Source organism: Mauremys reevesii, linkage group 1 (assembly GCF_016161935.1).
Source record: "Mauremys reevesii isolate NIE-2019 linkage group 1, ASM1616193v1, whole genome shotgun sequence".
Lineage (NCBI taxonomy): Eukaryota > Metazoa > Chordata > Testudines > Geoemydidae > Mauremys > Mauremys reevesii.
In genome coordinates this window covers 116,054,427-116,072,217 of record NC_052623.1, presented here as the reverse complement: position 1 = coordinate 116,072,217, position 17,791 = coordinate 116,054,427, and the positions used below count along the sequence as shown (strand labels likewise).

The 17,791-nt window shown below is 40.1% G+C and overlaps 1 protein-coding gene across 1 annotated transcript in view; it reads right to left on the bottom strand.

The window, feature by feature from the left end:
- EDAR (ectodysplasin A receptor) overlaps positions 1 to 17,791 on the bottom strand; it is a 99,535-nt gene that overhangs the window by 11,896 nt on the left and 69,848 nt on the right. The window contains exons 6-7 of the mRNA XM_039529957.1: positions 16,014 to 16,099; positions 2,187 to 2,273 (exon numbers count right to left, since the gene is read on the bottom strand). Coding sequence (XP_039385891.1) covers positions 2,187 to 2,273; positions 16,014 to 16,099 — 173 coding nt within the window. The remainder of the gene's footprint in view (positions 1 to 2,186; positions 2,274 to 16,013; positions 16,100 to 17,791) is intronic.

Here is a 17,791-nt window from a genome sequence, read left to right as displayed (position 1 = left end):
ATTTAAAATTCTTCTGTTGAAAGATTTATCAAAAGTGTAGGTGAAAACTCTAATATGTTTAGTTTGATTTGTGTTGGTTTGTATGGATTATAAAACCTGTCTGATGCCATTTTTACAGATGCTTCTCTGGGATGAAACCACTGCTTAAAAATAAATTATAAATTTTTTAAATTATTAAAAATGTGATGGGAAGCCAAAAAAAGGATCTTAAAACAAGGAAAAATTCAATCATCAGAATAGGAGCTGCTGTTGTCTAGACAATATATCTTTGGGACCCCCCAGGAAGAAGGAATTACAGTAGTAAGTTTTGAAAAATGGAATAATTGATAAATGATTCTAATTGTTTCTTATCACAGCAATATTTGGAAGAGAGTACAAGGCTGTTCTAGTTATGAAATCTGAGTATAGGGCTATTGACAAATGTTATTCTAGCACCTAGTGTCTTTATGCTAAGGAGATAGGCTCAGTAAATATTGCCAAAATGAACTGTTAGGCTAAGTGCTCATAACAACCAGCTAAAACCTGCTAGCAATCAGCTTTAGTTGGATAATTTTATAAAATAATGTGACATCTGTAACTGGATATCATGTTAGCAGCCTGACAACTGGACAGTGTCTGCCCAACAATGAAAATATACAGTATAGTCCCTAAAAAAATAACACCCAATGGTAACGTACACATTCAGAAGAGCATTGGTCCTACCACTAATCCCTCAGGCAAGGCACAGAGAAGCAAACTAAGGTCTAAACTGACTTATGGTAACTGTGGCTGACTGCTTTCTTCAGTAGGATTCAAGCCAAAGCAGTTTCTGACAGCCCAACAACAGACGGTAAGCACATCAAAAGAATACTATGATCAATGCTACTGAATGCTGAAAAATGAAACAAAACTGAAAGCAAACTGAATTAGCAGAACTGAATAACGCATAATTCACATTCACCAGATTATCCTCTGTGGTATGGTACGCTCGATAACCTGATTGGAATTCTCAAACAAGTCTAACGTTTATATCTGAATAGAAATAAGGTAATAAAATCAGGATGAAAATTAGGCATCAGCAAAGAATTTTTAAAGAACCAACATCAAAGAGATTCATTTTCCTCAGATAAACAGTGCCATGTAAAGTAAATGCTCCCTCAGCAGTGAAGTGGGAAAGGGATCCAAAGACACATGATCTTGCGCTCAAGCCAAAATATTGTGTGTGTAATATCAGAGAGAAGAACTGAAAGCCAAGGATAGAGTCAATAATGATAATAAATAACTTAAAAGCTGACTTCTATGCTGTCTCTCAGTGTCTGGAGCTCATTCATGAAATAAATTCATCATAGGGGTAACTACATCCGTCCTTACTTCAGAAAGAGTATCTGAATATTTTAACATATAGTTTTCATGCTTCAGAAGGACTGTTTGATCATGTTGATGTCATTTTGCTTCAAGGGGTTTTTAATGCCCTCAAAAGAGAGGTAAGAAAAGGGAGAAGTGCAAGCCACAATCTGCAAAAGAATTGTTATACTTGCTTTTCTAACACAGATTTTGCACGTAGCATTGACAGAAGATGAATTTAAAATAAGGTAGGTAAGATCAGAGATGAAAATCAGAGGCAATAAGCTAGGATCTAAAAAGCCATGTAGGGTTATAGAAAATGATAAATACTTCAAAGCGTGTGGGAAGCTGAATTAAAAATGAGAATAAAATGTCTGGAAACATTACAAAACCAGACACACAATGGTCAGCGTTGGTAATTTTTTACCTCCCACTATGTATGCAGTGTTCTTATTTTCATGTATTTTTGACAAACAAAAAATAATATTGTAGAACTGTTTATTTAGTCCACAAAGAGACAGGCCACATAGTTATATTAAATTTTCACATCTCTGGCCAGTCTATGCTGGGGCATAATGACATTTCCTTGTTGCTAGAAATAATGAGCTAAATTAATTGCTGGCATAAATCAGTACAACTCAGTTGAAGTCCATTTTAAGTCCATCTCCACTGAAGTAATATTGATTGATCCAGGAATAAGAAATCATTGTAAATTATTATTATTTTTAGTGATTCTTCAAATATGGGAAAATAGTGCAAAGTAATTTTACAGGAGGTGTTTTCAGCTCAATAGTATGTTATACCAGCTGATATTGTAGTCTGAAGAAATAGCTGCTGAATAAAAGTGGGGAAGCTTTTCTTACCTTTGTGTGCATGCTGAAAAGGTGAGAGTGTGTTTGTGCCAGAGGTACTTGGGAAAATAGCTGAAACACCAGAGGTCATGCCAGCACCTGCAATAGTAACAAAATTGCCATAAATTTCCCTGATTACTTTGTGAAGTTTCAGCCATGTCTTGATCTAGTCATAGTAAGCAGAGCACTCACTTAGTTTCATTGAATTTCCCATTCATTAAAAAATAATCCACAGAGCCACTTTTATTTTCCGTAATGTCAACAATCCCCAAGTACATTTCTGGCATTTTGAAAAATGTATTTAGTATATATATTTTTGCATAGGACTTGGAGGAATTTTCAAAGCCCCACTGACTGGTTTATTAACCTGTATAAAGACAAAATGTTCTATGATATACACAGGGTCAGATTTGGTCAATAGGTTCCCCTCGTGTGAACTGGGAGCAGAATGTCTGCCAGGAGCGAGTCAAAGTGACGCAAGTCACTCACAACCCCTTCTCCATTATGGAGTCTGGAGCTGGCCAGTGCAACCCCCAATGTAGGAAGGTCATCTAGGAGATTCATCAAATGAGTGCCTCTCTCAGGCAGCCTCCATCAGTGAGATTTCCATAGAGCCTTGATTAGTATTTAAAGCTACATTGTCCCAGTGGAGACTCTAGGGAAGATGGCAAACAGTACTGCAGAATGCCTTCCTCTTGGTGAAACTGCATAGGGAGTATGCATATTTTTTGCAGCCTGGCAGGACAACATGCGTCATATGATTCTGCCAGCTAGAATCCATCATCTGGAAAAAACTGTAAATCACCATTGTTATGAGACACAACCCTTAAATCTACTGTAGAAAACAATTAGCAATGACAGAGGGATGGATAACTTAATAGGTTCTTTTCCCTACCAGATTTCTATGATTGATTACAAAAAAAAATAGTAATTTTATTTTAATTCGGCTGTGAGGCAATACATGTGCTATGTTTTCAGAATGAAAAATCAGGTCACAAACGGGGGGAAAATACCAATCCTGTGAGCTTCTTTTGACTCTAGGCAGAGAGAGAAACAGTGGGAACTAAGCCTGAAGCTAGGAATACTCTGATTCTTCACATTTACCTTGTGGAGTAAAAGGCAAGTATTAGTGAGTTAATTCCTCTAAATCTAAAGGTTCTGTATGGCTAGTCTGTGTTTGTGGGGGCACGGGGGTAATATAATCATCAAAGACCTCATCTGACAAATTCACTCCACAACTGAAAAATGACTAATGCTATTCTGCTGTTCTGGGAAATGTGGTAAGGAATTTCAGGGTCTTGGCCCATCACTTAAGGTCAACAGGAAATTAAGCTGTCTGGTAGGGTATGAAAAACGTCTCATGGTCTATGAAGTAAAGAAATATACATGATCTTTAAATAAAAAAAAGTTTTTTTAGAAAATGAAAAAATATTACCCAATATAAAATGTTACTGTGTGTTTGGAATGATAAACACATACTTCTAACTTGGCACAAAGAATACAGTGCAGATGACTTTAAAAGATTTTTTTTTCCTATAACAATGGCAAAACACCTTCCAAACCTCATTTGTTGGTATGGAAGGAAATACTATTTATTACACTTTCATTTTTTATATTGAAACAGCACTTATTTCTATTGAATTTTAAATATATTGGTATGTTAACTAAGGCACTTTCAATGCTATGTACGTAAAATAATTACATCTGTTTAATCTTTAAAATGTGTATACTGGAAGACAGCCCTTCGTCTGCAGAAGCCTTAGCAACCAGACCGATGACTAAGAACCCCGTTCTGTTCATGGGATGCTTGTGAATTACGGTGAATAAATAATAGAACTAAGTCCTATAGTCCTTAATCAGTCCTTACTTAGGCAAAACTTTCATTGACTCAGTTTCCCATTTGTTTAAATATGAGTTTTGCCTGAAAAAGGACTTTAGGGTTTGACTCATAGACGTTACAGATGGAAAAGACCCACTAGGTCACCTAGAGAGACAAGGTAGGGGTGGTAATATCTTTTATTGAACCAGTGTCTATTAGTGAGAGAGACAAGCTTTCGAGCTTACACAGAGCTCTTCTTCAAGGTTGTCTCTCTCATCAACAGACATTGGTCCAATGTCTGTCTGATATCCTGGGACCAACACAGCTACAACAACACTGCATTGTAGGTGATCTAATCTATCTGTCTACCAGTGCAGGATTGGTCCCTTTATGTTGTAGTGCTTTGTCAAGTCTACATTTAAATATCTCAGATGGGGATCTTTTACCATGTTTCTTGGAAAACTATATTCATAGTATGAAATCGCTCCCAAAAAGTAAGTTTTTATTTGTTATTTAGCCTACTTTTTTCTTTTTTTTTAGTTCCCCGCTCCCCTTAATTTCTAAAGCTGCAGAATGAACACCTATTTATACTGTGACCTCTGGTCACTTCTCTGTGACAGACCTGGTCCAAAGAGAAGTTAGGTCTAAGCAATTAAAACACCCTTTGCTGTTAGACCATTCTAAATATAAAAATGAAGTTAATTTCTATATGAAATGGCGATTAAGGATAAACAATCCCTTAATTTCTCTACTGTTGTGCTAGTTCTTTGCACAGAACTGAATTTTACCCTCTGTGATCTTTATCTATTTATTTCTTCATCACAGTTTGATAGTGGCAGACTTAAGTCAATGTTCAACCTATGGAATGGGCTGAAAACAATTGTGATGCCATACAATTCTTGCAGGCTGCACCAAGTCAACAATAGCTATTCTTACCCAGCAGTTTAATTAACACAGGCAAATAATATGCTGCTTTGTCTGCTTTTAGATAATCCAACAAGCTCTAGCTCATCCCTCTTTGTTTAGTTGAGTTCAAGCATGTATTTATTCAACTGTTTCGGTTTTGCTTGAGCAGGCTTTCAGGCACTCTTATATTGTTAATTGTTTGTCATTCCTCCATGAACAGGAGGAGCAGTCAGGGTGTAGAACACGATTGCCCAACTAAAGGACCAAGAGATGCTATTAGAGCCATTTCTGCATTTCATACCATTACTTTCCTACTTCAAACTGAGAGAGAGATCCTACCCTGTCCTACATCAGCATGTTGAGGAGTCCTCCGTTCACTCTGAGTCCGGTCTCAGGCTCAGAGTTCAGTACATGTAGGATCAGAATGCTTGAACAAGAATTTTCTTATGGTTACCTAGGAATGGGACTGATTGGGTTGTTTTTTTTTTGTAGTAAATGCCATAATGAACTCCACCCTGATGCTACAACAGAGTTGTCTTTCAAATATACTTATGTAAGGGTTAGTGATCACATACATTTAAAACCTGATAGCAAATTTAATTATTTGGCAGATTTTATTACGAGCTAAGATTTTACTTTGGATGTGGTTTTGAAGACTATGCCAAATAATGCACCTGCAAACCTGAAAACTGCCATGTTTTGAAAGTCTTTTGTTAATTATGCTGCCAGCTTATGTCAGCTTTCGGTGGATAAAAGGGAAAAAAAAACTTATTAGTTTTCACTCTTTTCCCATCCAACAATACATCAAGACTATGAAAGTCTAGTTTGTACCCAGACCATGTTCCTAATTCTGTTTCCAATGCAGATTATGTCACTTACATTATCTCTAAAGATTTAGATATAGTTCAGGCAGAGACATTCTAAGTGCATGCTGCACCACATGTGGAAATCACTCTATTCTGGCCATGAAAAAAAGGCTGAAATCCAGTTGTATGGCAGAACACTTTACATTCTTAGGCACCAGTATGTAATACCTTTGGAATGTAATAAAGACACCCGCTTGCAGTGCTATATCATTAAGGGTTTGTCAGCTTTTCCATTATAAACCTTGTTATTTAGGGAGGTTATAATCTGGCCATCAAAGTTTTCTCTGGACTCAGACTCTGTCTTCAGCCTTATTTTTCAAAAACGTATTAAAAATAATTTTGATTGTTTTGAGAATAAGTGCATTTGTTTTCACATTTGAATGTGCTTTTGTAACTCAAAAACAGCTTTCACTTTTAAATTGCTATGTGGCCAGTCATTTGTCCATAACACAGATGAGGGGCTGTGTTTTAAAGTAACTTTTTTGCTTTCTTTCCTTTTAAAGAACAGTTCTTCTGTGCACAGCAGGACTATTACAATTATTTGTACTTAGCAAGCCCAATTCACAATAAAGAACACTACTGCACTCGTTGGGTGGCAGGCACAGGGGGGAGATTTGTGGACATGTTGCCCAGATAATATTTATGGCTTTTGATAATCTGATGTACAAATGGAAAAGCACATTTATTATTATTTTTCTTTGTTTAGTGAAGCGGTGGATACTGAAATGAACCGTACAAGGAGGAATATCCTGCATGGATTTTAAAAGTTATTACATGTATTTGAACTGAATACAGTCTGGTTTTAGATGTCCTCATAGATGTGCAGATTGAAAAGAAAAAAGTTGGCCAATATTTAAAATGTATAATAAGGCACATTCTGAATATCGCCCCTAAAACACAAACTTGAATAAAACATCAATGCCAGTGACCAGTTTTGAAGTTATGTGGGTTTATCTGTTTGTTTTCCTTCTCTTTTCTGTCTCTCATTTCCTTTTCCTTTGCCCCCCTTTCTGTGTTTTGCCTCTTGTATTCCCTCCCCATCTAATTCCTTCGTTTCCTGTATCTAGTGACTACCTCCTTCAAATTTTCTCCTTTTCTCTGTGTGTCTCTCTCTCCTCATTGCTTTTCCTCAGATCTCCACACTATCCATTCATGCCATATATTTCTTCCTCTAGTTTTCCGTCTCCCTATTTGTTATCCTCTGGCTCCCTAGTCCTACCTGCTTCCCTCCTATCTGTTACCCTAATATTTTCTCCCGCTACTTCACTTTCCTTTTCTAAGTTCCACTCACCTTCTCTTCCCTTTTCATCATCATCTTGTCTCCCCTCCCTTGCAAAGATTTCCCCTTGCAATGTCAATCAAGATCTGTGCCTCTATAGGCCAGTCAAGAGGATCCATGCAATATATGGGCTGGGCATGGTGCTACCCAGCAGCAAAGATCAGATGACCCTTTTACTCCTCAGTGTAGCTATTTGGAGTGGTGGTGAGAGAACAGCAGCTCCTCCTGCTGGCCAGTGCAAGGGGACCCTACTACTGAGATAGAAGTGTCAGCAGCAGCAAAGCTGGCAGGACACCACGTTGGTATGTAACTTCTTGGGTGTTCTTGAAGCATACTGCTCTAGGAGAACACCAACAAGGTTGCCACAGCTTCTTCACAGTATACGTAATACACAGTGTAAAAATATGTGCATTTACAGTACCTGACTGTCACAGCAACTCTGTAAATAGTGTGTATTTAAAATTGTCTTTGTAAAACTATCTGTTAGTGGAATGAATAGCAATGTATACTCATTAGAACATACTGCCTTCTGAACTGTTAGTGTAGGGTCTGTGAGGGGAGCAGAAGTACGATAAAATGGAAAAATAATGGTAACCCAGAATATGGGTTGGACTGAAATCTAGTCTGGTGAAAGGCAACGAAGGTGTGAAATCTGTAACTGGCCCTGAGCAAGGCACCTTGAACCAAGACGACAAGTGTAAATCTAGTCCTATGTATAGAACTAGCTATCTGGCAAACACAGGCCAGAATTTTCAAAGTGTGACTTCATATTTAGGGACCTGCATGCATGGTCTGTAAGAGGTGCAGTTCCCAAATGGGAGCTGCAGCATCTGTTGAAATTAGTCCATTTATTTAGGTGCCTAATATTAGCCTGTCAAATTTGGAAATGTTGCCTAACCACACACTGAGATTAACTAAAAATCACTAACTAAGAGGAAGAATCTCCCAGGCAATAGAATTTCACTTTAAATTGAAGAAGATTGCTGATTAGTAAAAATGGCATTTGTGAGGTGTGCAATAATAGTATCATTTGCAGAAATACTGTCAAAGAGATACTGGGGGCCCAACCTAGTGCTTATTGAAATCCGTGTAAGAGTTCCCGTTGTCTTCAGTGGTCATGAGATCAGGCCCATTCTGAAATAATTTAGCTCACAGATTTGAGCCTTTTAAACCTGTAATAATTTGGCAATATAATCCAAACTTTTACATTAGCTCTTGCCAAACTTGTAAGTAGCCACTGGTGTTAAGACACACAAAAGGAAACTTTTTGTGCTGTGTGGTCTCTCTGCTACCCCTTCAAGTAGCAATGTAACTTTTCTCTTGTGTTTTTGATTAGGTGGCTGTGATTGGGTGTCCCTCCTACACAAGCCCAGGAGGAGTGAAGGTGGCAAGATGGGCCAATTAACTCAGGCTGCGCCTGGAGGAGGAGTCAGGGAGCAGGAGTTGATTAAACGAGGCTTAGCTGGGCAGAAAAAGAGGGGCCTGTATAAAGCCCCAGGAGCCGAGAGCAGAAAGGGGCTGCAGGGAGGTAGTCTGCAGTCACTCCCTGGGTGAAGGAAGGTGTGTTGGTACTGTAAAGGGTATTCCACAGTTACTCCTTGGGAGGAGGGAGTTGGGAGGCTGGCAAACCCAAAGAGGGGAGAATCCAGGAAGGTACAAGAAGGCTTGGGGGAAAGCAGCAAGGAATAGGAGTGCAGACATTGGACTGACTGGAGGGACCCTGAGCTGGAACCTGGAGTAGAGGGTGGGCCTGGGTTCCCTTACCAGTCACTGGGGACATGGCACAGGCTAGGCTGAGGACAGTGGACTGCCTGGGATGATTTATTCTGGAAAGATTTTGTTACGCCTCCCTGGAAGTGGGAGCCATGTCGAGGGGGCAGGCAGGGTCATGAAGGGGAGACTGTGGTTCCTGGAGCAAGAGGGGTTCATAGGGTGAGAGGATGACAGAAGAGACACCACCTGAGGAGGGCACAACATCTGGCAGAGCTAATCCCCAGGAGGGCTGGAAAGAGGCACTATGAGTGGTGAGTGCACCCTGTGACAGTGATCTCTTGAGGGAGCAGAGGTGGTGATTATTCTAGGCCAGGGGTTCTCAAACTGGGGGTCGGGACCCCTCAGGGGGTAGTGAGCTGTCAGCCTCCACCCCAAACCCTGCTTTTCCTCCAGCATTTATAATGATGTTAAACACATTTTTATATACTTTTAATGCATGGGGGGGGGGGGGTTCGCACTCAGAGGCTTGCTATGTGAAAGGGGTCACCAGTGCAAAAGTTTGAGAACCACTTGAATCTAGGCTATGTGGCCTTGGTTTGGCACTTCATTTGCATGTGTTGTATTTTGATTTTGGATTTTATAACTATTGTAATTGTTATGTGGTACCTATAATTTATAGGTATCTGCCCTGTGAATTAAACTCTGTATGTGGGGTCTAAAATCTCTTTTGCTGTGCAAAATGAAGGGGATAAAAAGAGCTGAAATTCTACTATAATGGTTCCAAAAGTGTGAGATGGAGGAGAATGGACCCAAAATGACATTAATCTCCTAGTCTTGCTATGAGACCTTGAAAGCCCTTCTACTGAAAGGGGGCAAAGCTGTGGCAACCCCCTAGAATTTCCCACTGTCGCTCACGTGAAAAAACAATGGCATCATGGCTTCTGAATGAGCTATGAGACTAGGAGCTGGTGTTCCATGGGCAGCATGGAGAGGCCGGCCCTCTCAAAGGATGACACAAGATCTACACAGTTGGAACAAAGTTTTCCCATATATCGTCAGGCTCCAGGTGACTGAGCAGGCATTCTTTTTTGTTGGCCCTCAAATCCCTCCCTCTGAGGTTTTGTCTAGAATAAGAAATGGGGTTGAGGCTAATTAACCTTGACCTAACCAGGGCTGACCAAAGAGGGGGGCAAGTGGGGCAATTTGCCCCGAGTCCCACAGGGTCCCCGTGAGCCCTGGCCCCGGGGGTGGTCCGGGTCTTTGGTGACATTTTGGCGGCGGGGGACTCTTCAGTGCTGCCGAAGACACAGAGCGACTGAAGGGCCCCCCGCTGCTGAAATGCCGCCGAAGGCCCGGACTGCTGCCGGGTGAGTACAAGCGCCGCAGCTCCCCTGCTTTGCCCCAGGCCTCCTGAATCCTCTGGGCGGCCCTGGACCTAACCTCAACTCTTGTCTTAATGTCGCCAAACCTCAAGGGAATGAGAGCTGGGCTATACCACCTAGTCAACAACCTAGCATTTCCTCCATTCTGCGGGGTAAGAGGAATTGGGTGCTCTAAGGTCAAAGAAGTGAAGAAAATAAGTTTGTCAGTTCCAGCTAACAAGGCTATTCATTTGTAAGCATCACTGGACACAAGGAAGAAATGGTGGGGGGGGCAGCTGAGGGGGGGGGACGAGGGAGGGAATGATCAAATATGAAAGGACAGAACTGGCAAGGAAAGAAAATGGTGATATTACAAAGAATGGAGAGTTCAAAAGGAAAAAAAATATAAAAATGATTTGTATATAGTATTACTAATACTGTAAGGAGTTTTTCTGTAGTAAGTGTTTTAAGCATTTCAGCTAAAGGCCCAGAATTCAGGGTCTTTAAAACAGAGATATAAAAGTGATCTTCTGATTGGAACATGGCATACGAAGCCCTTGGCCGTTTAATACATTATTTTGTACAACATAACAATTCTCGTCTGTTTGGTTGTTTTAAAGTTCTAAGAATGCAACAACAACAAAAGGGATATGTCCAGAGGTTAGTCTCACTCTGGTAATTAAAAATTACTTTAGTATCTCTTATAAAAAATTATATTGTCAGACCATTAGTCTACATGTGTTAGGTTAAAAACCTAGATAGGTTGATCAATACCACTTCTTTCAGCATCTGAGTGGGAAGGGGGGAAAGATCAGAAGGAATGATTTTTTGACTGATCTGCTGTCATGGTTGCTATAAAAAAAAATCCACATTTTTGGCACAATGCACTTGATTATGGTGTGAATACTGCAAGTGAATGTATTTATTTAGCTGCCCCTGGGATATTCTTTCTTATATGTGTATCTCAGTTGCTTTGGGGTCAGAGTCTTGTTTCACAAAGTTCTTGTGACCTCTGGTCAACTATTTATTATCTGTAACATATAGCTGGGAAGAGAGCACAGCTTATAGCCATAGCTACAGTCCATGAACTTAATGAGATATTGGCCAATTGGCCAATATTCTACAAACTGTAGTCCATATAAGAAGTGTGATTTAGTCAGTGTCCTCTTCCCCGTTTCCACAGTATCTCTGCTTTTATCTAATACAGGCCAATAACTTTTCTGTATTTTACCAAGTCTCCTTTACGCCTTGGTTATGTTTTGCCAGGTGTTCATTCCCCTGTATATAACAAAAGACATGCAACTAATCTGAAGGCAGCATCCATTGTGGGCCTTCTGACTTCATAGGATTTGCAATGTTCTTACTTGAAGATCTGAATGTACTTGAATCAAACGTTTATCCCTCATTGAGGTCTCATCGGGGAGAGCAAAAGTGAGGTCACTTCCAGCACTTTCTTGACCGCTATCCAGAGCTAATGCTCATTTTGGAAGTTTTGCAGTCCTTGTTCACCTACCATGTCTCAGCCCACCTTTCTAGTGGGTTGTACTGCTCACTAATCTCTCACAAATACGAATAAGCAGAGGCAACTTGAAGAAGGAAGAGAGGTTACTTTTAAGTAGCTCTTCTCTGAGAGTGTCACCTCTACATAGTCACACTCCCCACCCACTTTCCCTGCTTCTTTGGAGTCTCAGGAAAAGAATTCTGACATTGGGGAAGGAACTGCAGGCTGTTGGGCACATTTCCCCTCTTGTTATCCTCAGAATCCTCCATGAGGCTTGGGGGAGGGAGAAATGAGCAGCTCTAACATTCACTACTAGCAAGAAGATTCCACAATTCAACACCAGGAGTCGCTAATCCCACAAGAGTGACAAGGCAGAGGTGACGCTCTGGAAGAACAACACTGGTAAGTAACCGCTTTATTACATTACTGATTTATTATTTTATGTGGGGAAAAAACAGAGATAAAATGGGCTGCCAAACTCCCAAAAGTGAAATTTCTAAAAAGTCAATTGTTTTGGGTTTTTCTTCCACTCTCCTCCCCTCCCCTTTTTTTTTGCTCACTTCATTCTTCTACTTTCCCCAGCTCCTTCTTTCTCTAAGGATCAGCAAGTCTTTTGTCCATCGATGTAAATATATATATGTACAGTGTGTGTGCGTTTAAAAGCTGAATCTGGAGGGAAGTGAGGGAATTTTCCTACTGTTTGACATATGGTGGCTATTCTGAGAACACAAACCTTTCTGAGAGGAAAAGATGGGAGACAGTTGAGAGGACAAAGGGAAATAAATAAAGATTTAAAATACTCCGGCAATTTCACTGACCCATTTACTGTAGGGTTTTTACATTATCTTGTTCCTTTCTTCATGTTAAACCATAGTCTTTTTTGATGTCCTAGAATCATAGAAATGTAGGCCTGGAAGAGACCTTGAGAAGTCATTAAGTCCAGCCCCCTGTGCTGAGGCAGGACCAAGTAAACCTAGACCATCACTGACTGCTGTTTGTCCAACCTATTCTTAAAACCTCCAGTGATGGTGATTCCACAACCTCCCTTGGCAGCCTATTCAAGAGCTTAACTGCCCTCATAGTTAGAAAGTTTTTCTTAATATCTAACACAAATCTCCCTTGCTGCAGATTAAGCCCATTACTACTTGTCCTACCTTCAGTGGACATGGAGAACAATTGATCACAGTTCTCTTTATAGCAGCCCTTAAATATTTGAAGACTGTTATCAGGTCTTCCCTCTCTCTCCTCTTCTCAAGACTAAACATGCCCAGTTTGTTTTTTGTTTTTAAACCTTTCCTCTGAGCTCAGGTTTTCTAAACAATTTATCATTTTTGTTGCTTCCCTCTGGACTCTCTCCAATTTGTCCACATCTTTCCTAAAGTGCGGTGCCCACAATTGAACACAATACTCCAGCCGAGGCCTTCCCAGTGCCGAGTAGAGAGGGACAGTTACATCCTGTGTCTCATATACATCTCTCCTGTTAATACACCCCAGACTGATATTATCCTTTTTTCCAACTGCATCACATTGTTGACTTGTATTCAATTTGTGATCCCCTATAATCCCCTGCTCCTTTTCAGCCGTACTACCACCTACCTGGTTATTCCCCATTTTGTAGTTGTACATTTAATTTTTTCTTTCCTAAGTAAAGTACTTTGCACTTGTCTTTATTGAATTTCACCCTGTTGAACTCAGACCAGTTCTCCAGCTTATCTGAAGGGAGCGAGAAATGGAGACACCATTTCTGTTGCTGGCACACAACATGAAACATCAGAATACAGGAGCCAATCCTAGCAGAAGTATCATAGTAGTAAATCAGAATGAAGAAAGTGCATACTCATAGTACAATACTGTAGTTATGCAACTTGGACCCACAACCAATCAGAGCAGGAAATTGTATGATTGGAAAAATTATGCATCAATAACTGTATAGTATCCTTGCATGCTGGATGAGACCGTTTGATTTCACTGTAATTTATGATAAAGATGTTTTTCTTTCTGGTCATTTGCTGTTAACGGATTTTATGCTGCTTGCCCCAGTGACTGTGAGCTCTTCGAGAGATCACACAGGAAAGGGATTTTACATTTTAATTGCAAATTATTATTTATTATAAAGCACCAATATCACAACAGTATCTAGAGTTCTATACCTAATAAAACAAATACGCTGGTGTTAATGCCAAGAGGGATCCGCTGCAAGCAACCTGGATTTAATTTTTTTTCAGAAATTGTTAAATACTCTTCAATGTGTAGTCAAATTATTGGTTTTACTGGAATTGATTGAAGTGATGATGTGCACTCTGATTTAGATTGCTGTTTTCTCCTACAGCTCATTTGATTGCTTAGTAGATTAATGTGCTTGCCTAAACTACTCCCAAAGATAATGTGTATTCTACCCATTTATTAGTGCCTTCGGCAAATTCAGAACGAATGTGGTCAGTAAGTCGCATAATGTACTTTTCTCAAAGATTTAGACACGCTTATATCGTACCCGCCAAATACCCTATAAAAAACAGAAGTTGCCTTTTTGAAGTAGTCAGCAGCCATAAGCCCCTCTCATGACTCCTTGCCAGACGTTCCACATCTTACATGTTTGGCATGATTCAGGCTCCAATTTACAAAACTCTTAAGCATGTGCTCACACCCATCACAATTCAGGAATGTCATGTCTACTAGATCAACCTGATCCCTTCTCCATGGTTTATGTAGAGATGGGACAAACACAAGCAGAAGATGGGAGTGCAGCTGCAGTGACCGGTGGTGGTAAGAGGAAATGGCCGGGCCTACTAGTCACAGGTGTACAGTTCCTTGCAGTAACCCCACCTCTTGAAGCAAAGACCAAAAAGTATTGTAAACCTGAAACTTGTTTTGTTTGCTGTGTATCAGTGATCATCTGTTAGTTAATTGCTACATAGCCATCTGAACAGTTTGGTAGCTGTATGACAATCCCAGGCCTTATATCATACAGATCAAATATTGTTATACTTGTGAATTTGATGGACTTTAAAAAAATAGAAGGATGTACGAGCAGGCCTCATTCTTATCTGCTTGTAGGGAAAAAAAAACTCTCTACCCACCCCCTTGGCTGCTGGCTGGGCTGGGGCTCTCCTCTGTTCCTCCCCATATCTCCTCTTTCCTGGATTAGTTGAGAGAAGTTCCACTCCCTTTACTCCCACCACAGAGGATTTCTAATCCCACCACCACCTCCTTCATCCCCCACAGAAAGAGGAGATCAGTCTCCCAGAAGCTTTAATTACAGCGAGGTGTTGTTGGTGACTGTCTCTCTCTCTCTCTCTTCTTTCCATGGGCAGGGATGAATCAACCACTGGCCCAGTTCAACATGATGATTAGCAAGTGCCACTGGAGTACAGTCTGTCTCTTTTTGCAATTAACAAATGAAAGTTCAGCAGCTTCTTAAACAACTTCAAATTCTACCGTCAGCCCTCCCACCTTGTGACTTAAAAAGAGCACGAAAAGGCAAGATGCTCTTTTACCTGGATCCAGAGGAAGATGTTCCATATTTTGGTTGTCTCACGGTTACCATAGCGTGAGATTGTATGCTTAGAAGACAACCGCTGCTTTATAGCAAACTGATGAGATGATGGTTAGGGATATCTTTCTTTCCAGTTTTAACCTTAACCTTTAACCTAAAAAGTAGTTGTTCTTGCCAGGAATGTATAAACTTAGGAACAGGATACAAGTAGTCTTGGCTTCCATCCCTTCCCTAGTTTCCTCCCACTACTAGCAGGACTTCATCCTTCCTCCTGAACTCACCCTTTCTGCTCTTATTAAATAAGACCTTTTCTCATTCCTAGTTTGAACTCCAAAAGAGTCCCATCCTCATCCACTTTTCTTCAGCTGGCAGCCTTGCGCTCCCTGCAGAAACACCTTGTCAGCTGTATGTCATTCTTTCTCTCACCCCAGTTTTTTTTGCAGACCCCCATCTCCCTGCTTCTTCCTATCTTAATGGAGGGGCAGGGAGCCAGCATAGCAGAGAAGTGGCTAATTGGAACTTTCAAGTAATTAGAATTCCAGTGTTGCTTATCTCCCAGTACAGCAGCCTCAGAGAAACCTGGAAACTAGCTAGTCTTTAAGACATTGAACGCCAAGAGAGCAGCCAAAGAAGGGTAATTGATCACATATGAGTATTTTTGGAGATGGGGGGGAACATCACATGACAGAATAATAGGACCTAAAATCAAAAGTTCTAATTTCTTTGAATTGTTTGCTGAATTTGCAGTGTGATCTTGCTGGAAGCAGATCTAGCTTTCCTGAGGGATGATTCTGATTTTTGACTGGCATGTGCATCAGCACAACACTGAACTGCATATGAAGCTTCCAGCTGAATCCAAGTCAAAACCGTATGAAATACATAGAAACTAAGGAACACTTACATTCCTTGGTATTAGGAGGTGCCAACAAGCATGAGTAGCAAACCATGCCATAGATGTTCCTGGGTCTGTTTTCCAACATGTAGTAACTGCAATAAAGGGCAAGACAAGGCAAAACCATGTAAGTGCATCCATCAGAGTTGAGTACGGTTGAGCAGAAAGCAATTACCCTAAGATAATTCACTTTTTAAAACTTTTATAACCATTTTGATGGCAACATTATCACTTTTTACTGCCTGATTTGAGACAGCCTTTCTCATCTTCCCTTCCCTCATAAAGGCAGCTAACCCACCATTAACCATACATGACGCAAAGCAGCAACATTGCCTAAAACAACATTATTCTGCCTGCTGAGTTCTTGCTGCAATTTACAGCATGCCCTGAAATGAGACTCTCTAAACAAAGACAATATTTCTTTTCAAGTAGTAATTTTCCAGACAAGACCACCAGCTGGATTTATTTAGTCTTCTGTGTACACAACACAAGAATAATCTCCTTAACTAAGGAGGAAAAAGCCAAATTTGAGCAGGCCACCAATCATGACTAGGAAAACCATCACGATTGAGAGAGAGCCAGATTATAGTTTATAGTATTTCAAACAGCTCCTTGCTGGGGATGGTTTATGTTTAGATTTAACATAAGAGTTATGGTCTGTATTAGGTCCCTCTTGGCAAAGAAAATATTTTCATGTTTTAAACTGCCATTTTCCTCAAAGTTTGTCTCGGAACATGGTAGCAGGGCAATATGTATGTAAGAATCTCATTCATAGATGAGCTGATGAGTAAACAGTCAATTTTGTCAATAAATGACATTTTGTCAATAAATGACATTCCTATGCTTTACATAACTATTTTTAATACATGGGTCTAATAACTACTACTGAACATATATGCAGCAAAGAGTCTTGTGGCACCTTATAGACTAACAGACGTTTTGGAGCATGAGCTTTCATGGGTGAATGCCGACTTCATCGGATGCATGATCCAGGCTAACACGGCTACCGCTCTGATACTGAACATATATGTTATGTTTCATTATGCATTTGTTCTATATTTTTCATTCTGGTATCTCAGTACCCAATATATACTTGACCCTGCATAAATTCTGAATTCTGCTTTATTCTGTCCACGTATGCACGTGACTTTTTTTCTGAAAACATTCACATTCAGAAATTATCGCTGAAACTATTAATCAAAATTCTAAAATAGCCTGTTATATTTTTGTTTTTGTTCTTTACTACATCTCTGCTATTATTTTGTACTTACAAACTTGGACTCGCCTGTTATATTTTATCTGCTTTAACTTCTCAATAACGCTCATTCTTTTTTCTTAGCTGATAATTTTATAGTTTACTATAGAATTGTCTTTGGTGTAAAATCTGGAGTATCAATTGATTTTGGGGGTAAGGGACTGGTCCTTCGGGACTGGGAGAAAACTGATATGGTGTGATTTTTGGTTATTGCAACCATTATCACTAAGTCCAGTTTGTCTGGGTGGCAAGATAGGCTGGAGAGTCTAAGGGGACTGTCTGTGACTCCATGGTAAGACTGGTATAGTGATCCAGGAGTTGACATTTGTTGTTGGCTTGGTGGAATCTAATTATAGAATATATACCACCAGTTTGGAGAATCTGCCCTGTTTTCTGACAGCGTGGCACTCACAGTGAGCTACTCCAATGTGACATATACAGTAAAAGCTTTGTTATCTGGCATGTTGAGGGGATGGTGCCAGGGGAGGGGGGTGCTGGTTAATCAAAAATTCCAGTTAACTAAGAGTTAACA